General features: G+C 38.3%; 2 protein-coding genes and 1 long non-coding RNA gene across 4 annotated transcripts; all 3 read left to right on the top strand.

Annotated features, from left to right (window-relative positions):
* Positions 1 to 2,125: 2,125 nt before the first annotated feature.
* On the top strand, positions 2,126 to 3,943 carry LOC147848333 (flavonol synthase/flavanone 3-hydroxylase-like). The gene is made up of 3 exons (XM_087338479.1): positions 2,126 to 2,677; positions 3,174 to 3,501; positions 3,674 to 3,943. Exons 1-3 carry the CDS (start codon positions 2,196 to 2,198, stop codon positions 3,782 to 3,784), a joined length of 921 nt encoding a protein of 306 aa, XP_087194605.1. The 5' UTR covers positions 2,126 to 2,195; the 3' UTR covers positions 3,785 to 3,943.
* Positions 3,944 to 15,741: 11,798 nt separating this feature from the next.
* On the top strand, positions 15,742 to 19,780 carry LOC147848332 (uncharacterized). 2 transcript variants are annotated; one of them, XR_015532003.1, is made up of 3 exons: positions 15,742 to 15,785; positions 16,901 to 17,044; positions 19,535 to 19,780. It is a non-coding gene; the product is annotated as an uncharacterized LOC147848332 (long non-coding RNA). The 2 variants fall into 2 exon arrangements; XR_015532004.1 differs by lacking the exon at positions 15,742 to 15,785 and adding an exon at positions 16,279 to 16,661.
* A 2,645-nt stretch (positions 19,781 to 22,425) lies between these two features.
* Positions 22,426 to 22,977, top strand: LOC147848331 (fe(II)/2-oxoglutarate-dependent dioxygenase 3-like; the record flags this gene model as incomplete). Its single annotated transcript, XM_087338480.1, has 1 exon — positions 22,426 to 22,977. A coding segment is annotated over exon 1 (482 nt), but the record flags the coding sequence as incomplete, so codon positions are not given.
* Positions 22,978 to 23,454: the final 477 nt, after the last annotated feature.

Genomic DNA, 23,454 nt, shown 5'->3' with positions numbered 1-23,454 from the left:
TAGAAACAAGTGCTAGGCCCAAAGAGGTATTAGCCATGCAAAGAGTATACAAGTATATCATAGATTACCAAAACAAGCTTGGAATGTTGAATGCAAGGTACTAAAAACCAATCAACGCAAAATCCTCTCATTGATATTATGAAATGCTTTAAAAGATGGGGAGTAATATATATATTGGAGCTTTCGAGCAATGCAAGCATAGTATGAAGTTTGAACCATACGTGTATTTGCATTCGAGATTGTTTCAATCATTCGCGTATGGTAAACACCCACGAAGTATGGGAAATACCATACTTTTGTATTCATTATTAATTAATTAATTAATTATAAGGTAATTTTTTTAAGGCAAGAAAGCTAAGTTAAAAAGTGTAAAAAAAAACATAAGAATGTTTTGATAGCATACACATTCTTTTTGCATTCGTATGAAAAAGAATGTTTGCCAATGCATTCGATATATTACGTACTATACTATAAAGTATGAAGTAGTAAGATGCTAAAATGTCAAAATTAGAATATCACATTCCAAATGTTGACCTCCAATGTTAGCCTCGAACCAAGATAAAAATGCTAGAACATATCCGACCACCTCTTCCTACCCCCATGAGCATTGGTGCTTAAAGAGCCTTAACACTGCTCACTAGCTACTTGTTTAGGTAGGATCATGGCATCATCACCCTAATATGAACGTATTCAACGAACATAATGGAGGATGAATACCACTTCTTGCATGCTCAACATATGAGCTAAATTCACAAGAAGTATGATGACTTACTATATGGACACGACAATTTAGGTGTCATACCCAAATCCCCATCAAGAAGAGAGATCACATATGTGCGTACATTATTCTCACATAGAGAATTTTTACTACAGAGTAGTAACCCCATTGTAAGAGCGAAGAAAACTGGTAAATTTCCCACCTTCGGAGTAATATACAAGATTAAATGTTTATTTGGTCCCATAGGTCAAACTTGGTCTCCCTATAAAACGATAATGATTCTATTCTATTCTATTTGCAATGGCAAGTATACATTTGTAGTCTTAGAGTGAGTAAATCATTATAAGGCACTTATTGCTAGCATGTGGCCAACTATGTGAATATCAGGAGTTGGGTTGTTGAGGCTAAGAAGGTTGTATCCTTGCACGGAATCTGTCAATCACAAATTGACATATATTTTATAACTGTTCCAACCTCACAACGTTGATGTCGTTAAGTACTTGGTATAGTATGGGGTGAGGACGGATATAGAATGCACATCCTACACTTGCTTATACAAACACATCAAGTGTCCATTGAGTTTTTCAAAAGAGGTATGGAATGGGCCAAATTTTAACCTAGCCTAAGTCCATCTTTTCATGAAACGTCATACACTTTCAAATAGACAAGCATATATAATGTATATGGCTCTAACTTCTGTTCTCACCTAAATGGACCATCTTTACGAAGCGTATACACAAAGAATTGTCATTGGTCCCTTATCCACTTAGCACTACCTTGATGACTCGTAAGATAAATTGATATCGATAAGGATGTGGACGCCCTATTAATAAACTTGTTGCCTATTAAAGGCACCCCATTATGTTGTGATAACTTTGGAAGTGTCTAGTTTCATTTCTCTATATTTTTTCTTTAATGATTCAAGTATGTAAATGTTTTAAGTATTCTTCTAGATCTCAGCCATATGCAAAGTCCAATGACTCCCTTATGATGGGGCCCACATTTGAAGACGCAAACCGATAATTGTAAGGTTGTGTTGGCATACCATCCCGCCTCACCCCTCTCTACGGAACATTATCTTATCTTAAATGAGGTTTGAGGCTCCACACAACACATGTTTGCTATAGCATTGGACACCCATCTTAGTCGCATTGAACACCCATCTTGACTATCTTAATGCTACAATAGGTCTCCTCATATACAACATGTGACCTTGAACAAGTTAAGTTCTTGTAACTCAATATCCACATTTTAATGTCAACTACTCTAACTAATTTTCAAATAAATAATTAAGCACGTGTCCATAAGATATGGCTTGCTAAACTAATTTTCAAATAAATAAATAAGCACAAGCGTCCATAAGATACTACTTGCTATACATATAAATATGTAGAGGCATGGGGAGAGACATACATAGTGACAAGACACAACAATTAAGATCAAGATTTCATATAGAAGCAACTCTATAGAGGGAGAGATGGCCATGGTCCAAACATTGTCGTGCATGAAGGAAGTTCCTATCAACTTCATTGTCTCACCCGAGGATCGTCCTAGGCCACCACAACCCCTTCTTGAGAGGACCCTTCCTCTCATCGACCTAAGTGGCTTGCAATGCGACGCTCTTCCTTCCACCAAGGCCACCACATTGAGCGCCATCGCGAGTGCATGCGAGGAATGGGGCTTCTTCCAAGCGATCAACCATGGCATTCCGATCGACATCATCGAGGATGCTCGACGTAGTGCCAAAGATTTCTTCGAGCTCCCTAGTCCGGAAAAGCATGGCTATGTCGTCAATGCTGAGGACCAGAAGGACGGGGACATGGAGAAGTTGCAAGGGTACGGACGCACACTCTTCTTTCGAGGCACAGCTGACGACTGGATGGATTCCCTTTTCGGCTTCCTGGCTCCTCCTAGTCTCAAGAAGCTAGACTTGTGGCCTTCACAACCTCCACAACTAAGGTGCTCCCAAGTCATTGCCTAAACATGTTTTATGTTTTGTCATGGCCTAGTCTCATAGATCACGACGAGTCTCCCATGGATGTTAAAAAGATATCTATCTATCTAACTGGCATTTTGTTGTCCATTAGGACCTAATGTTACGTGCATTTCTAATGATGGCATTTTCGGTTCACCTTTATATTCCTCATAACACTTTCCCATCGAGGCATTTAGGTAGGTAGTGGGCCATGCATAGTTCTGTTACGGTAGAAACTTCATTTGTGCCATGAGATCAATCATTATGGATAATATTGCACATGTGGCCCCCAATACCAATTAGACCCAAACTTGTTTTCGGAAATACTTCTTATTGTAACTAAATTTTGTTCCTTGATTGTCAAAAATATTGAATGTCGCCTTCTTGTCCCAATGAACGTGCCAAAAAACATGTACTATAGACCTTATTTCCCAACATGGGACAATATTAATAGCCCATTTGAATGTCCATTTTCCCCAGGAGTGCAGTTGAGTCTTATGGCAATGAGGTAGAGGGCCTCATCAAGCGTCTCCTTGTGGCAATGTCTGAAAATCTAGGGTTCAAGGATAGTGATTACCTTGTGAACACATTCAAATGTAACAACTTGTTCTTCCGTGCAAACTACTATCCTCCATGTCCTCGACCTGACTTGGTCCTCGGGACACATGGTCATACCGACCATGGGTGTCTTACTATTCTACTACAAGATAAGGAGATGGATGGCCTCCAAGTGTTTAAGGATAATGCATGGTTCTCCATCAACCCAGTACCCAATGCAGTGGTCATCAATGTTGGGGATCAACTAAAAGTAAGACTTCTTTTACTACCTATAAAATATCAATGAAACTTTTATGGAAACATTCATCTAAATAAATGAGAGAAATTCTTTATGTTAGAAAGTTGCCCTTGGCATACAACGTACTCACCATACAAATGTTTATATAGGAGATAATGATTTCAATTTATTATTACGATTGTAGGCTTTGACGAATGGAAAATACAAAAGTGCGTTGCATCGTGGTGTCGTCGCCGAAGACAAAACTATAATGACCCTTGTGGCACACTTGGATCCCCCTAAGCTCGCCCATTAAATTTAACACTCAAACGTTACGATCTTACTATTGAAGTACTTCTTGTTTAGTAATGCACTTGCTATTGAAAATAATAGTCAGTCTTACGAGAATGACACAAAAATGTAAAATACATTTAATAAAATAAAATCATAATATATGGTTGAATAACTTTGATTTTGTGCCTTTTCAACATGTTATAAGAAATGAGGGGGAGTCAACAAAGTAAAGCCTTGTGGTATGAACAATTATATATAATGGTCCAAATCTAACAACAATATTTAGTGATCCTAGAATCGTGTTCCATTCCTTAAGCATTCATCGTCGCATTCCAAGTGTTTAAGGATAATGCACAGTTCTCCATCAACCCTCTAACTTTTATGGAAACATGTCAAACATAGTGTAAATGAGAGAAATTCTTTATGTTAGAAAATTGTCTTTGGCATACAACGTTTTCACCATCTAGATGTTTATATAGGTCCAGATAATTATTTCAATTCTCTATTATGAGTCTAGGCGTTGACAAATGGAAAATACAAAAGTGTGTTGCATCGTGGTGTCATCGTTCCAAAGACAAAACTATAATGACCCTTGTGGCACACTTGGATCCCCTTATTAAGCTCACCCCTTAAGTTTAACACTCAAACGTTATGATCTTACTATTGAAGTACTTATGTGTACTAAAGTACTTGCTATCAAAAATATTTAGTGATCCTTTCATCGTGTTCCATTACTTAAGCGTTCATCGTTGTGTGATGTGTTATTTTGGCAAACTATGACTCCAAATGTTCTTATCCAAATTTCGTCCTTGAGATATGGTTGGCAACTTGGCTTATAGTTCTCCTAAAACATTTATCTCGGGCCTATTGTGAACGTTAGAATTGATTTTGATTAGCTCAAAGTAAGATTTTTGAACACAAGTCACCATTTGTATAGTTTAATATGAAGTACCTAATGACAACGTATCTAATTTATAATACTAGAGTGCCACTTGACATACAAGGCGGTTACCACTTCAACATTATTTGTATAAATCTAATGTAACCACCATGTATTATTTTTAAGTGCGGAACTTATATTGATGCTTTCTTTTCTTGTTATTGTGGTGGTGTTGTGATTGAATATAAAACCATAACATCCCTTGTTGCACATTTGAATCCTCCTAACCTTAACCTGACCTTGGTATTTCATCATTTTATGGGCCTTGCCTTGGAAGCTACACATACATAAATCAATCTCTGATATTGTTTTGGTATATCTATGAATCACATGAAAGGATGGCTTGAGTCATATGTAAAAGTGTAAGATAAATAAGTGAGATCTCGTATGTAGGCTAGGATAATCTTGGCACGGCCTACTTGAGAAAGGGATCGTGTTCATGTATATTTTAACTAATGGAGTATATTCTCTTTTGGAAAAAAAATAAAAAATAAATAATAAATAAATAAACTTTTACAAACATTTAATGCCATATAAAACAACTTTAGCTATATATAAAGCTATAAAAAAGTACAAGTGCACACTATGTGCATGTGACACAATTACAATTTATGTAACCTGGGATTGGTCACAATATAATGTTAAGGGCTACTAGCTAGGACCAGTACTTTGGCCATAAATTCATTTTATTTTTTTGTTTTAACGACATATATCCATGGTTGAGCCTCAAGTAGTTGTCGTGCATCACTAACATAGAGATATAGAAAACATTCATGAATGTTATTCTACTCTAAACCTGTGAGAGCGCCTTATACATTCAGAGGGGTATTCACACAAGGAGTTGACCTTGCACCCCTACATCCATCTGTTTGCTCGGAAATTACTTCCATGAATTTCAAGCCTCAGTGAATATGAGTTTACACAGGCATAAATTATCTACAGGTCATGTAGTGTTTAACCATCCCCGGGATAATAAGCATTCGAGTGCAAGAGGTAACTAAACTATCCCCGAGAGATAATAAGTATGTGAGCACAAGGCGTAAATTACCCGGGTAATTACTGAATTTAGCCACATGGGTGGTTTTGGTAATCCATGTCACGTGTGGATATAATTGTGAGATCCATGTTAAGTCGTGAAGCAATAAATGCGAGAATGAATGAGATTTCACAACAAACCATCACACGCTAATAATTAATTAATAATCAACAAATATCAAATAAAATATTGAAAAACGATATATTAATAAACAATAACAATGAATTAATCATTGATAAATAAGAAATATAAAAGCAAGCAATGATCCACGAAACGAAATAGGTAATGATAAAAAATTTGGATGGATAACAATCAATCAATAATTGTGGATATAATTGTGAGATCCATGTTAAGTCGTGAAGCAGTAAATGCGAGAATGAATGAGATTTCACAACTAACTATCACACGCTAATAATTAATTAATAATCAACAAATATCAAATAAAATATTGAAAAACGATATATTAATAAACAATAACAATGAATTAATAATTGATAAATAAGAAATATAAAAGCAAGCAATGATCCACGAAACGAAATAGGTAATGATAAAAAATTTGGATGGATAACAATCAATTAATAATTGTGGATATAATTGTGAGATCCATGTTAAGTCGTGAAGCAGTAAATGCGAGAATGAATGAGATTTCACAACTAACCATCACACGCTAATAATTAATTAATAATCAACAAATATCAAATAAAATATTGAAAAACGATATATTAATAAACAATAACAATGAATTAATAATTGATAAATAAGAAATATAAAAGCAATCAATGATCCACGAAACGAAATAGGTAATGATAAAAAATTTGGATGGATAACAATCAATTAATAATTGTGGATATAATTGTGAGATCCATGTTAAGTCGTGAAGCAGTAAATGCGAGAATGAATGAGATTTCACAACAAACTATCACACGCTAATAATTAATTAATAATCAACAAATATCAAATAAAATATTGAATAACGATATATTAATAAACAATAACAATGAATTAATAATTGATAAATAAGAAATATAAAAGCAAGCAATGATCCACGAAACGAAATAGGTAATTATAAAAATTTTGGATGGATAACAATCAATTAATAATTGTGGATATAATTGTGAGATCCATGTTAAGTCGTGAAGCAGTAAATGCGAGAATGAATGAGATTTCACAACAAACTATCACACGCTAATAATTAATTAATAATCAACAAATATCAAATAAAATATTGAAAAACGATATATTAATAAACAATAACAATGAATTAATAATTGATAAATAAGAAATATAAAAGCAAGCAATGATCCACGAAACGAAATAGGTAATTATAAAAATTTTGGATGGATAACAATCAATTAATAATTGTGGATATAATTGTGAGATCCATGTTAAGTCGTGAAGCAGTAAATGCGAGAATGAATGAGATTTCACAACAAACTATCACACGCTAATAATTAATTAATAATCAACAAATATCAAATAAAATATTGAAAAACGATATATTAATAAACAATAACAATGAATTAATAATTGATAAATAAGAAATATAAAAGCAAGCAATGATCCACGAAACGAAATAGGTAATTATAAAAATTTTGGATGGATAACAATCAATTAATAATTGTGGATATAATTGTGAGATCCATGTTAAGTCGTGAAGCAGTAAATGCGAGAATGAATGAGATTTCACAACTAACTATCACACGCTAATAATTAATTAATAATCAACAAATATCAAATAAAATATTGAAAAACGATATATTAATAAACAATAACAATGAATTAATAATTGATAAATAAGAAATATAAAAGCAAGCAATGATCCACGAAACGAAATAGGTAATGATAAAAATTTGGATGGATAACAATCAATTAATAATTGTGGATATAATTGTGAGATCCATGTTAAGTCGTGAAGCAGTAAATGCGAGAATGAATGAGATTTCACAACTAATTATCACACGCTAACAATTAATTAATAATCAACAAATATCAAATAAAATATTGAAAAACGATATATTAATAAACAATAACAATGAATTAATAATTGATAAATAAGAAATATAAAAGCAAGCAATGATCCACGAAACAAAATAGGTAATGATAAAAAATTTGGATGGATAACAATCAATTAATATTGAATAAATTAGTGATTACATATCTTTGATCGTCTAATAAAACTCACAACTAATTAGTGTTACATAAAATATCAATTAAATTATAAATTGAATATATCTACGAATGATTGATGAAACATTAAATTGAACATCCTATCAATTAATCACTGTTTAAACATTGACAAACAATCAATCAAAACCAGATTGAATATTACTAAACGATATAGCTAACATAAAAAAAAAACACTAAAAAATGATCATTCAAACATTAACAAAGAAAGTCGAAATCAAACTAACAATATGGTCATTAAACAATTGCCCCACCTTCCTGGATTGATCATCAATTGCCCAAGAATAAAACACCTAAAGAGATAAAAGATCATAAGTGCATGACACCAAAATTACGAATCAAAATACCAATGATAAACAACGAACATTTACATTAAGAAAAGAATGGTTTGAGGGGTCTTAACCAGAGGCAACCACATCAAAGGTCAACATATGAACATAAAATAGCATCTGGTACCACAAAATTTACCCTCATGCTATATTTTAGATTTTGAGATCAACAGATCCAAAGGCAAGGGCATTACATTTCTATTTAATCAAAATTGGTATTAGGTAGTGGGTTACTGATTTTTGTAATCTTGCATCTATTGTATAAGATTGGTAGTAGGTACATGAGTGCATTCCGAGTGGTATGCGGCTAGATACCAGGCCTAAATAAACCATGGATTTTGAGCTAAGAAAGTCCGCACCATTGATTTTCAGGCCATAACGTTTACACTCATTCATTGTCGTCCTACACCCCAGTACCTTTTGCTAGCTATGTAACTCCCTTGAGTTCAAACCTTCATCCCATTTGAATATATATTTATGACTAATTTCAAAGATAAAGCAATTTTGTGCTATCTTCTCGGAGTTCTGTGCATATTTGTGGTTTTTTTATCTATTGTGTCTTTGTTCTTTGTTGCGTACTGTTAATCATAAGGGTGTAGGCATAAGTGTGGATACTAGTGCACTTTCCCAAGGAGCTTGGTTGTAGCCATTTCCCTTATACGCAGATAGGATACGAGGGAGTATCCCATTACGTTGTCGTGAAGATTTTCGGCTACGGTGTGAAACCGGGGTGGAAAGGGCAAGTCGGTGGTGTGCAACATGTGCACATGTATAGCAGGAAAACGGTGTATAGAATAAAGGGGGAGTATTTGTCCGACATTGTAACGTCTCTCCCTCCTTGGGCTATAAAAGGAAGGGAGGGGTCCCTTTTGAAAGGGTTGCCCATTTTGAGTCGTAAAGGTATACCATTTTGTAGAGGGTCTTTCTTTTGTTAAGAGTTCCTAGGGTTAGTAACTTCCTGTTTTCTTTTCTTCTTCTTCTCCTTCTTGGGAAGTCGGGTGCCGCAGCTATGGTGGCAAAGCTGTTCGGTTAACTTCTTTTCTTCTGAGCGTAGCCCGGCTTGAAGCCGGGGTTGTATCTTTCCCCTTTGTAATATACATACAATCATATCAGTTTGTTCATATTGGTGTATTCGGAGGTGCTGGGAGCTTAGCCCCTTTTGCTTTCTGTGTATACGAGTCGGTGTTGCGCGCATGCTCTTTCTCTCTCTGTCTCTCGTGCTCGGTTGCCTCCGGGTCGTGTCTGGAGTTGGTTTTCTCGGCATCCCTTTCTCCCTCGTCCGAGACCGCCGTGGTCCCGCCCCTTCTACACGCACGCGCGTAAGAACGCGACAACGTATTACGGTGCGACGGTACCATTCCTTGCAACATAGTCACCTTGAAGTCTACGTCGAAGGACTGACCGTAGACAGTGTTCTTAATTGGTAACACGTTTGGCACGCTTGGTGATCTGTGTCTTTTCATAGACGAACAACGACGAATGGATGTTTAGCCGTAGACGACCTAGAGAACTGACACGACAAGACCGACCAATCACAAGGTCCATCACACGCTAGGCAAGGAACCGTGCAAGGGAAAAACCTCGCCTCAATGATATTGGTTGGGACCACAAAGTCGACTTCCCACTCACCAAACATCGCGGCAACATGTAGGAAGTTCCGTCACCACACAACTACTGTGGTCTTCCCCTACCCGTTGTAGCATCTGGCATGGCCTTCTCGTATCCCCGTTTCAACGGCGAAACAGACGCCGCAACCCACATTTGCCTGTTCCTGAATGTTTGGAATGCGAATCACATGGTGTAGAGACTTCCAGAAGAGGTAGCGCACCAGTCCAAAATGACAGAGTTTGGATTAACTCTGGATGGTAGAGCTGTGTTTTGGCATTTGTAGATGGATCTACCAACAATTACAACCTACGACCAACTACGGTCGGCCTTTCTGCCTTTCTTTCATCGGAGGGTACCGCAACGCGAAATCCTCGGGCAGTTCTATACAATCAAACAGTTGCCAGCCGAGACTATCGCAGACTTTAGTTTACGCTTCCAAAATTTGCGGTGGAAATTAGAACGGGGCCCTATAAAGGACGAGGCTCGGGAGACATTTCTGGCAGCCTTACGGCGACCGATGTGGACGACGCTCAACAACAATAGCGTGAAAGGAGAAACAACTGATATGGTCATAGAACGAGCGTTACATCTCGAGTTGGACAAAGAAGAGGAAAGGTTTTCCATGTCCTCATTACGACAAGCGTTACCTCAAGATGAGGAACGACATTTTCGCCAGGCAATCCAGTGCATGATTTGCCTCAATTCTGGGCATTCCGTAGTGGAATGCAACATGCGAATCCACTGCCCAATTTGTCACTCGAAAGCACACACGGTCGAGCAGTGTGAGTACAATATGTTGAACAGACCCATGCTCACAGTACAAAGCGTAGAAACACAACGACCACCTCGCCGTAATGATCAAAGGCGCCAAGAAGAACGACCCCGGTATACAGATCGGAATTCACGCGATGACCGGCACTACCGGAATCGCTGGAATAACAACGATTCCGAGGATGAAGAGTCGGAGGACGAAGACTACCAGGTGTTGTTCGCTGGAATAGTAACCGATGGACAGAAGCGCATAAATATTATAATATAGTAAAAGCTTAAGAAACGCATGTAATGGTTCACGCGGGAAGCGTGAACGGCTAAAAGACCCTATTTATATAAAGGGCAGAAATCCTTTGTAAGAGGGAGCGTGTAATTTTGGTGCACAGAGCGCTTTCATAATAGAGTACTATCTTCTCAGAGTTCTGTGCATATCTGTGGTTTTCTTATCTACTGTGTCTTTGTTCTCTGTTGCGTATTGTTAATCGTAAGGGTGTAGGCGTAAGTGCGGATACTAATGCACTTCCCAAGGAGCTCGGTTGTTGCCTTCTCCCTTATACGCTAATAGGATACGTGGGAGTATCCCATTATGTATTACGGTGCGACAATACCATTCCTTGCGACATAGTCACCTTGAAGTCTACGTTGAAGGACTAACCGTAGACAGTGTTCCTAATCGGTAACAACGACACGACTTGCCATTGCTCACGCCATAGGAGTCGTCAGCAAATTCATGCACAACCCTAGCCGATCGCAGTGGAATGCAGTAAAGCATGTGTTCAGATATCTGGTGGGCACAAAAGACCTTGGCATTCTATTCGGCCTGAACGACACCTGAGGCGTAGTCGGCTATACCGACTCGGACTTTGCTGGCTGTGTGGACAGTGAAAAATCAACAATTGGATATTGCTTCAAATTTGGCAATGGAGCGATCTCTTGGAAATCAAAACTCCAGGAGTGCACTGCCACATCGACAATCGAGGCCGAATATGCAGCCGCGTCCGATGTGGCGAAAGAGGCTTTATGGCTTGGTCGGCTAGTGCACATGTTTTGACAAGTCGAATTCGACTCAACTCTAGTTTTCTACAATGATAGTCAGGGTGTTCTTGCTCTCTCAAAAAATCCGGTTCAGCACAACGCCTCAAAGCACATCGACGTTCGATATCACTTTGTTCAAGATTGCGTCATTTCAGGGAAAATCAGCCTCGAAAAGATACCTACAACCGATAATGTCGCAGATGGCATGACCTAGTGTCTTTCAGCGGATCGATTCTTATCCCTATGGTACTAGATGGGTGTAACTAAGAATCAGTCTTATTAGTTAGACACTCAGGACGTTTTTTGAACAATCGACTTCGACAACTCAAAGCTTGGTCTTAGTTTTCCCAATCTGGGCCAGTTCAGCTTTCAGTTTTGTTTTTTTCCAAGTTCATCGACTCAAACGGAATTTTGATTTGTTCGAAAACTTTGTATTGATGTCGATTTACAAATTTTCAATGAATACTCCCATTACGGGAGAGTGTTGAATGCGGGTCTCTAATGGACGTATTCACATTGTCTCCTTTTGTACACACTAGGTTTAGGCTATTTATGTAAATAATAAGAAGGGCAGTTGCCCTAAGTTAGTCAGTATATACACTAACTTTGCAACCTAGTCAAATAGTTGTTGCAAATATAGGTCATCTTGTGCCTAACATCTCTGTCTTGCCTTCTAAGAGACTCATTGTTCGCTGTCTCTGTTGCCATCAATCTACCTTGATTGTATCTGTTTATGATCTTCTCTTTAGAAGAGTGTTGATTTGTTCCGCACTAGATGACCACGTTCACAAAATTTGGTATCAAAGCTTGGTGTTTTCGATTCTGCTGCCTCCGTCTACTTTGTCTCCATCAGCAACTCTTCCACTCTACACCGTGAAGACCTCAACTGGCAACTCCCGACATTCACAACAGAAGAGTGTTGACTTGTTCCGCACTAGACGACCACATTCACAATAGTTGTAGCACTTATACCCCTTCTGTGCATGTGAATAGCCGACCAAGATACATTTATCTGACTTGGCATCTATTTTCTTCCACGTCTCATCCGGCACATGCACATATGTGATGCTACCGAATACCCTTAGGTGCTTCAAGTTCGTCTTGTGCCTAAAATACAACTCATCAGTTGACACCTTCTCTCCGGTTGTCGAAATCCGATTCTGGATATATATTGCCGTCCAAATGGCTTCGGCCCAATAAAATTTCGGCATGCTCTTTTCCTATAGCATTTCCCTTACCGCTTCCACAACCAATTGATTCTTCCTTTGGGCTACACCGTTCTGATCTGGTGTATATCTACAACTGAATTCCTACTGAATTCCCATTTTGTTGCAAATAACAGTTGAACTAGTCGGAAAAGTATTCCATTCTGCCATGTGACCACAAACACTTGATCTTCCTCTCCATTTCCCTTTCTACTAAGCTCTTCAGGTTCCGAAAATAGTCAAAGACGTCACTCTTCTATTCTACCAGGTAGATCCACGTGTGGCGACTATAGTCGTCGATGAAGGAGACGAAGTATCGACGCCTGCCTAATCTCACATTCTGTGTCGGTCCCCATACATCCGAATGTATTAAGTTGAGCTTGTTGCGACTCTGGTTTCGCTAGTTGAAGAAAGGAAGTTGGTGTGGCTTCCCTAGTTGGTAGGCTTCACAAGTTTGGGCCTTCCGGCCAATGAATTTTACCAAACCGAACACAACTTGTTTCGTTTGCAACTCCTAAAGCCTTTGATAATTGTCGTGGCTGATCTGCTTATACCACAACTCGATATCAGAATCGACTTTTTGTCCTTTGGCAAACATTGCGGTGCCGACATCATTGGTGTCGAGGATGAACATCCTCCCTTCCCGGTGCCCTTGCGTGATCATCTGACCTTCTTCTTTGATAAACCATTCGAGGTGTGTGAACCAGACCTGCATCCTTGTTGGGAAACATGTCCCTCCGGATGGGAAGAGAAGTGCCGTGTTGGTGAGTATCTCGGCCGAGGCCGAAATTGAAAGTCGAAATCGAAAACCAAAATTGAAATTGTTTAGGAAGACTATAACTGTAAATAGTCTAAAATGCCCTTGTGGGCTATACTTGTAAATAGCCAGAAACTTGATTTTGTTTATAAGCAACTAGGGAAAACTTTAGTAACTATGAGTAGTTGATCATTATTGTAAAGATATAATGAGGTCGTTGCCTCTGTAACCATGAGTGAGTGAGTGAGTGAGTGAGTGAGAGTGTAACTCTGTAGTCGTCTGTCAGACGAAGGAGAACTCGAGGTTGTTGCCTCCGAGTTCCGTATTTGTACTCCCTCTCTACTATAGTGATCTATTTTCTTGGGGTTTATGGACCCCCGTGGTTTTTCCCATTTCGGGTTTTCCACATAAAATATCGGTGTCTCTGTGTTTTTATGTTTGTTTGTTTGTGTACTAATTCTTGTTTCTCAGCACACGAATACGAACGTGAACCGGTTATGGCCGGTCGATTCCTAACAAGGTGGTATTAGAGCGATGGAAGACTCGTTTGGCGGCACGTTTAAGCTAACCGGCTCGAACTACTCAGTGTGGAAGTCGAAGATGAGAGACATGCTCGTGTGCAAAGACCTCTAGCTACCGATGCAATTCGGAGACAAAAGACCAGACAAGTTCGATGTAGTGACTTGGGCAGTGTTGCATTTGAAGGCGGCCTCATGTCTATACAACAACTTCGGTGAAGAAATAGAAGCAGACGTCCTATGGAAGAAGATCGGCGTCATGTTCGAAAACAAGAATGCCGTGAACCGAGTTTCAGTATTTCGAAAAATCGTGAAGCTCTGGTACCAGGATGGCTCTAGTATGGCGGAGCACATCAATGCCTTCCAAGGCTTGACGAACCAAACCACCTCTCTAGAAGTACCTCTAGCCGATGAGGTATTAGCATTACTATTGTTGGGATCCCTTCCGAACAGCTGGGGGACACTCGTTGTCACTTTGGGCAACGTCGGGCCAGAAGGGAAGCATTTATCCCTAGAGTAGGTGAAGTCGAGCTTGCTGAATGAAGAAGCTCGCCGGAAGGACCGAGAGTCCAATACCGATCAGAAGGCCTTAGTCACAGAAGGTGACACGATTCGGGGAAGAGGCCGAAATAGAAGTCCCCAAAACCGAGATAAGTTAGGGACCAGGTCGAAATCGAGGGGCAAATCCACGTGCTTCTATTGTGGGAAGCCGGGGCACTTCCAGAAAAACTGCCAACACTTTCCGAAGGAGAAAGGGGGAGCTGATGGTGTAGAGCCGAAGAAAATCCGAGACAGAAAGAACACCTCCGCAATCGTTGCGATTGAGGAGTTGTTGCTCATCAGTGAGCAAAACGAAGTGAATCTCGTCGGCGAAGGATCGACATGGGTGGTCTATTCGGGTACATCATTCCACCTAACCCTTGACTGAAAGTGCTTCTCATCCTATAGAGCCGAAGATCTTGGATCTATAAAGATGGGAAATGAAGGACCCTACCAAATCGTCAGCATTGGAGATGTGTGTTTGGAAACCTCAACCGGGTGCAAACTCGTGTTGAAAGATGTACGACACGTTCCGGAGGTTCAATTGAACCTAATACAAGCCAGTCGGCGATATGATGAACGCTACATAGGTAGCATTCGGAATAGTATCATGAAGTTTTGCCGAGTGTTACCGATATGGAACATTGTCTATCTTCAGTCCTTCGAGATAGAGCTCAAGGGGATTGCGTGGCAAGGTATGACGCCACACGAGATGTGAGCCGTAATCCGTTAGTTATGTAATAATGCGTATCTATGGGTGAAGGTTCACGACTACGACCAAGAACCTAAGTGCGCTACTACGCTGACTCTTACCCTATGCTTACAGAGACAACCTTACGAATAGCACAGAGATTACACAAGACAGCACGGGTTGCACAGACACAGAGAATCAGAGAAGATAAGATTCTATTAGAAAAAACCTCACGCTGTCGTGAAGATTTTCGGCAACGGTGTGAAATTTGTGTCTAACGAATGAAATTGAGAAGTTGCAATATGCACGTGTGAAAGGGGTGAAGGCCACACGCATATGGTAGCATGTTGTAAATAGGACTAAAATATACTTAACTCCAACGAAAGCTTTTGTGCCAGCTATCTCAAAGGTGAATAAATATTCTCTATCAGAATGCTCAAAAGATATTTCTCTTTGTATCTTGCTTCGTCTGTGTGCCTTGTTAGGATTTCTGATATGACTGATTTTGGGTTTGGACAAAAGGTCTTTCATCATGGGACAAATATCTAATGCTTTTCAGATTGAATATTTCTGGTTATTTTGGAGGGAGTTGTGATTTAGTCTATGCCAGTTGATTATAGCTTATGTCGTGGGTAGTGTCTAAACTTTACTTTTCAAAAGTCAGGAATACATGGAGTTGTGTGGAGTTTGCTTGCATGAATATTGGAATGGATGGTAGTACTGAATATGCATAAAATTAAATCGCTTTTGTGCAAAGACCATATAGAAAAGGGGCCAAATGGAAGATTTGTACTTCTCCTACATAAAAGTGGTTTTACTTAAGTAACACCCCTACGTATTTTTACTGGAATGAATGGGATCTGGATGTTTTTAGTGAAAGTAAACTGTCTATAGATTCGAATTGTTTTAATAAAATAAAAGGAAAAGAAAACGAGAGAGAAAGAGAACACATATGTATTTTTAGCTTGTGCACTTTTACTAGAATAAATGAGATTTGAAGTATTTTTATCGAAAGAAAATAGCTTTCTCTTTCTCATTAAGAAGATGTAGAAATGGATTTTAGGTAAAATGTTGACATATGTTTTGTCAAGCATAAACTATCATGTGCTTAAAAGACATCAGGTCTTAATACCATTAGGCCAAGTATATGTACATGCTACTATATTTTGTGTATCAAGTATAATGTTATGCCACATTATACTAAAATTTTCCCTAAAATTAACTTAAATATTGATGGTAGAAACTACTAATCAGGACCCACCCACCATCGGCCTCATTCCTCATGGTAATTGGTCTGAAATGCTTGTGATAGATCTCAATATCTAATATATCATACACTTTTAATTGCCTTTAAATGTGGAGCTGTTTTTTGTTCGATTGCAAGTTTGCAAATTGCAAAGCCAGTTATCACAGTAAAATGTTGGTTTTCAGGGAAACTTACTTGCACGAAAAATTCTGGTATAGCTGATTTATGTATGAGTATGTCCTGTTGAAGTGCTGTTTCATTATCATTATGAATTACAGGTTTACACATCTCTACATAGGCTGCAACCCAATCGTGTATGTTAAACGAGTACTGTAATGACGCTTCCTAAAGTCTTCCCGACATTGTAACTTTTTCCTGGTTTTGGGCTATTTTTGCGCATCCCAAGAGTGCTTCTTCTAGAGGTTTGATCCCTTTATTTTGCATATACAAAAAAGAATTTTGACTGATTTTAAAATGTGTTTAATCAATATTGTTAAGAAGAGCTAATGTAATTCCAGGGTAGGAAATAATAGAATAGGTACATGCATCTGCTGTAAACCTTCAAATACTTTGATTAGACTTGTTTGCACACAAATCTCATTTTTATCCAGAATACACCAAGCTTTGGTTTCTTTGTAAAACATTCTTTTCAGTCTAACGGTGTGTTTGGAGCTTTCAAGGTCATTGCTTCTTGTCAAACATAGGAAAGATTATTGTACTGAAATCTGAAATTTTCATGAATATGTGAATGTCAATGTTTTTGATGGAAAAGACGATCACATATGAATGGTGGCTTGGGCATCAATAGAGGAGAGAAGAAGATTCTCTCCAAAGAGGTGTCTAGTGCTTCTGAGGAGGAAAATGAGGATGTGATCAAGGGAGAAGCGGAAAGGCTAAGTGAAGCAAATCCCAGCCTAGACAATGCTTCACAAAGTTGAAGATCTTGGGATCAGAAGTACCAAGTATGGTTGGGGAAATGGGGGAAACAGAAACGAAAGGAATAAGTATCTAAGTTTGTAGAACTGGTAAATAAAGTAAAAATGGAAAAGGTGATGTTTGTTAACAGATTTATACCCATATAAAAATGTGTTCAATGAATTACCTAATACATGTAAAGTGCATTAAGGAAATGCCAGTCTACACAACTGTTTACTAAGGTGAAGGTCTTGGGATCAGAGTTGCTGAGTATGACAGGAAATGGGGGAAATATAAGTGGAAGAAATGAGTATTGAAGTCTGGAAACTGATAATGAAATGAAAACAGAAACAGGAGGTGTTTTCTTTTTCTGATTTATACCCATATATGAATGTGTTCAATGAATTAACTCATACATGTAAAGCACATTAAATATTTATAGAATCAAAGTAATAGCTAGAAGGTAGAAGTAAATAAAGTTTTTGAGAGCAGTCTGAGAGCACGAAAACAAGCTGATGTTTCTCAAGGAAGAGTTACCTGAGAAACGGGTTGACTTGTGTTTTGCAAAAGAAGCAATCATGGAAACACAGGAACAACAGATGTAAGATGGGCTAGACTAAGTTAATTGCACATTTTGTTTGAAGTTTAGCAAATGTATGATGTGACAGTGTGGCCACCTGCATGAAGCTATCTCTGCTAAGAAATGGAATGGATGCGGGATTGCCAGGGGAACTCTGGTGTATGCAATGGCTAGTCTTGCAGTGGCACCTGGAATGGAGCTAACAGAGGCTGCAGCTGACCAAAATCACACGTGAGAGGAGATGTCTGAAGACATGATGGATAGCTTGGTAAAGTGACCACAATATTTATTACACTTAGAGATATTGAGATATAGCAAAGCTCCTGCAATCTGAAGCTGACGGGAATGCGGCATGAGAGTAAGCACTTTTAGAGTATAGATGGATCAGAGAAAAACAATTGTGAAGATTACGAAGCCCAATATAACAATCAATAGAAACCAGGAAATGCCTCTGGATCATTGGCCAGTTGATACGTGGGTAGACCTCCAAATGGGTACACGTAGCATCTCCCCGAACATGAATTCCCCTGTAATAAGGAATTTGACTTCCATCATGTGATTATGCAACCTTTATTGGAGGGGTTAAGGAGACCTATAAAGGGAAAACCCCAAACCCTGAGTCACAGCGTATTGAGTGATGGCTACTGTAGGACTCTTGCCAAACCAGTCCACACTCTCGTGTAGCATGAAGAACCTTGTGGTAATGGCTAGCTTAGGCGTTTTGGCTTCCAAACCCTATTGGTTTTATGGCTCATTAAAGAGTTCCTGATTAGACCTCATCGTGTGAATGCGAATTTGGTGCATGTTACATTGTGTTTGCAAGTTCAGATTGTGGAACGTAACTAACACTAATGGTCTGGCATCCTTCAAAAAGATGTAGATAAACTTTAACTATGTATGTATCTTTAAGAGTTCCTTGCTGTGGTTTTTGCTCACAAATGTTTCATATGTAAACATACATTTGTAGGAGGGAACACCAATATTTCAAATATATTGTAGTCACAATCCCATTTCCATTTGTGAAGCAGTTATTTATTGTCTTACACATCATTGTTAGTAGGAATAGTGATTTGTAATGGAATGGGATATTTGACATGGTATTTCCTCTTTCCTCTGTTAACCTAATCTTAGGAATGCTGAAGTGGGTAGATACAGGGTACAATGTTTCAAATATGTATTAGTCATAATCCCATATCCATATGTGAAACATTTGTTTGTTTATCTTATACAGCATTTTGAGTTGGGATAGTGATTTGACTTCCTCTTCCCTCTCTTAATGCAATCTGTCATTTCCTACTTTATTCATCTCATTATTCTCATTCCATTTTCTAATTTCCTTATTTAAGGTAAAGTGCACTGCCCATAGATCATTTTACTGCTGTTTTGGTATTTTACTAACTTAACAATCTTGAAACAGGCAAGATTGTGTTGATTTGCCGAAGAGGAACGAAGAAAGATTCTTGGTAACTTATATTAGAAGAGAGGTTCAGACATGATTCAAATATATATACTCCTATTTTTGGTTCAAGGAATTGATTTGATTTTGAGTCGGTCATGATAACATACAATACCACAAATTTTGGGAAAAATGGGTCACAAGTCATATAATGTGTAATGCTTGTACATATAAAACAAAGGTTGTTTGTACTTTTGGAAATGGAAATTCATGTGTGCTGAATTGCTGAAGATGAGCAAAGAAAGATTCTTGGCAACATATATTAGAAGAGAGGTTCAGAGATGATACTCCTATTTTTTGCTCAAGGAATTGAATTGATTTTGAGTCGGTCTTGATAACATCAAATTCTGCAAATTTTGGAAATGAAGTCTTGTTGTGTGTGTGCTTGTTGTATGAGAACCAGATTTTTGTGTATGATTTATACTCAAGGATGATTCTGGAAGCTGCACCATTTTGAACTTCACTTTATGAAAACTTTTTTGTATCCTGCAGCTCTTAGAGAGACCAAATCCTGTTAAATGCTTAGCTAGATTTTGATCATATTTGTGAAAAAGAAGTTGTGAGTGTCCTATGACTTTGTTGTGTTTTCATGATAACAAGTCCATATTTGATTGTTGTGGGTTTCGTAAGTCTTTATGGCTTCTATAGTGAAATATATTGTGTGTCTATCTTTCTCTCCCCAAACAATTGGGGGGGAAACCCGTAACATCCTAACTTGTCATCATATTAGAAACAAGTGCTAGGCCCAAAGAGGTATTAGCCATGCAAAGAGTATACAAGTATATCATAGATTACCAAAACAAGCTTGGAATGTTGAATGCAAGGTACTAAAAACCAATCAACGCAAAATCCTCTCATTGATATTATGAAATGCTTTAAAAGATGGGGAGTAATATATATATTGGAGCTTTCGAGCAATGCAAGCATAGTATGAAGTTTGAACCATACGTGTATTTGCATTCGAGATTGTTTCAATCATTCGCGTATGGTAAACACCCACGAAGTATGGGAAATACCATACTTTTGTATTCATTATTAATTAATTAATTAATTATAAGGTAATTTTTTTAAGGCAAGAAAGCTAAGTTAAAAAGTGTAAAAAAAAACATAAGAATGTTTTGATAGCATACACATTCTTTTTGCATTCGTATGAAAAAGAATGTTTGCCAATGCATTCGATATATTACGTACTATACTATAAAGTATGAAGTAGTAAGATGCTAAAATGTCAAAATTAGAATATCACATTCCAAATGTTGACCTCCAATGTTAGCCTCGAACCAAGATAAAAATGCTAGAACATATCCGACCACCTCTTCCTACCCCCATGAGCATTGGTGCTTAAAGAGCCTTAACACTGCTCACTAGCTACTTGTTTAGGTAGGATCATGGCATCATCACCCTAATATGAACGTATTCAACGAACATAATGGAGGATGAATACCACTTCTTGCATGCTCAACATATGAGCTAAATTCACAAGAAGTATGATGACTTACTATATGGACACGACAATTTAGGTGTCATACCCAAATCCCCATCAAGAAGAGAGATCACATATGTGCGTACATTATTCTCACATAGAGAATTTTTACTACAGAGTAGTAACCCCATTGTAAGAGCGAAGAAAACTGGTAAATTTCCCACCTTCGGAGTAATATACAAGATTAAATGTTTATTTGGTCCCATAGGTCAAACTTGGTCTCCCTATAAAACGATAATGATTCTATTCTATTCTATTTGCAATGGCAAGTATACATTTGTAGTCTTAGAGTGAGTAAATCATTATAAGGCACTTATTGCTAGCATGTGGCCAACTATGTGAATATCAGGAGTTGGGTTGTTGAGGCTAAGAAGGTTGTATCCTTGCACGGAATCTGTCAATCACAAATTGACATATATTTTATAACTGTTCCAACCTCACAACGTTGATGTCGTTAAGTACTTGGTATAGTATGGGGTGAGGACGGATATAGAATGCACATCCTACACTTGCTTATACAAACACATCAAGTGTCCATTGAGTTTTTCAAAAGAGGTATGGAATGGGCCAAATTTTAACCTAGCCTAAGTCCATCTTTTCATGAAACGTCATACACTTTCAAATAGACAAGCATATATAATGTATATGGCTCTAACTTCTGTTCTCACCTAAATGGACCATCTTTACGAAGCGTATACACAAAGAATTGTCATTGGTCCCTTATCCACTTAGCACTACCTTGATGACTCGTAAGATAAATTGATATCGATAAGGATGTGGACGCCCTATTAATAAACTTGTTGCCTATTAAAGGCACCCCATTATGTTGTGATAACTTTGGAAGTGTCTAGTTTCATTTCTCTATATTTTTTCTTTAATGATTCAAGTATGTAAATGTTTTAAGTATTCTTCTAGATCTCAGCCATATGCAAAGTCCAATGACTCCCTTATGATGGGGCCCACATTTGAAGACGCAAACCGATAATTGTAAGGTTGTGTTGGCATACCATCCCGCCTCACCCCTCTCTACGGAACATTATCTTATCTTAAATGAGGTTTGAGGCTCCACACAACACATGTTTGCTATAGCATTGGACACCCATCTTAGTCGCATTGAACACCCATCTTGACTATCTTAATGCTACAATAGGTCTCCTCATATACAACATGTGACCTTGAACAAGTTAAGTTCTTGTAACTCAATATCCACATTTTAATGTCAACTACTCTAACTAATTTTCAAATAAATAATTAAGCACGTGTCCATAAGATATGGCTTGCTAAACTAATTTTCAAATAAATAAATAAGCACAAGCGTCCATAAGATACTACTTGCTATACATATAAATATGTAGAGGCATGGGGAGAGACATACATAGTGACAAGACACAACAATTAAGATCAAGATTTCATATAGAAGCAACTCTATAGAGGGAGAGATGGCCATGGTCCAAACATTGTCGTGCATGAAGGAAGTTCCTATCAACTTCATTGTCTCACCCGAGGATCGTCCTAGGCCACCACAACCCCTTCTTGAGAGGACCCTTCCTCTCATCGACCTAAGTGGCTTGCAATGCGACGCTCTTCCTTCCACCAAGGCCACCACATTGAGCGCCATCGCGAGTGCATGCGAGGAATGGGGCTTCTTCCAAGCGATCAACCATGGCATTCCGATCGACATCATCGAGGATGCTCGACGTAGTGCCAAAGATTTCTTCGAGCTCCCTAGTCCGGAAAAGCATGGCTATGTCGTCAATGCTGAGGACCAGAAGGACGGGGACATGGAGAAGTTGCAAGGGTACGGACGCACACTCTTCTTTCGAGGCACAGCTGACGACTGGATGGATTCCCTTTTCGGCTTCCTGGCTCCTCCTAGTCTCAAGAAGCTAGACTTGTGGCCTTCACAACCTCCACAACTAAGGTGCTCCCAAGTCATTGCCTAAACATGTTTTATGTTTTGTCATGGCCTAGTCTCATAGATCACGACGAGTCTCCCATGGATGTTAAAAAGATATCTATCTATCTAACTGGCATTTTGTTGTCCATTAGGACCTAATGTTACGTGCATTTCTAATGATGGCATTTTCGGTTCACCTTTATATTCCTCATAACACTTTCCCATCGAGGCATTTAGGTAGGTAGTGGGCCATGCATAGTTCTGTTACGGTAGAAACTTCATTTGTGCCATGAGATCAATCATTATGGATAATATTGCACATGTGGCCCCCAATACCAATTAGACCCAAACTTGTTTTCGGAAATACTTCTTATTGTAACTAAATTTTGTTCCTTGATTGTCAAAAATATTGAATGTCGCCTTCTTGTCCCAATGAACGTGCCAAAAAACATGTACTATAGACCTTATTTCCCAACATGGGACAATATTAATAGCCCATTT

This window comes from Azolla caroliniana, unplaced genomic scaffold (genome assembly GCF_043228905.1).
Source record: "Azolla caroliniana isolate FFs.n. ecotype wild unplaced genomic scaffold, voAzoCaro1.0.p SCAF_389, whole genome shotgun sequence".
Lineage (NCBI taxonomy): Eukaryota > Viridiplantae > Streptophyta > Polypodiopsida > Salviniales > Salviniaceae > Azolla > Azolla caroliniana.
Note: the sequence above shows the minus strand (reverse complement) of the source record. Positions and strands in the feature narration are given on the sequence as shown.

Excerpts from the sequence above, each read along its gene's own strand:
- LOC147848333 (XM_087338479.1), top strand. The coding sequence starts at position 2,196 with ATGGCCATGGTCCAAACATTGTCGTGCATGAAGGAAGTTCCTATCAAC. Across the intron at positions 2,678-3,173 it reads TCACAACCTCCACAACTAAG|GAGTGCAGTTGAGTCTTATG; the intron begins GTGCTCCCAAGT and ends CATTTTCCCCAG. Across the intron at positions 3,502-3,673 it reads ATGTTGGGGATCAACTAAAA|GCTTTGACGAATGGAAAATA; the intron begins GTAAGACTTCTT and ends TTACGATTGTAG.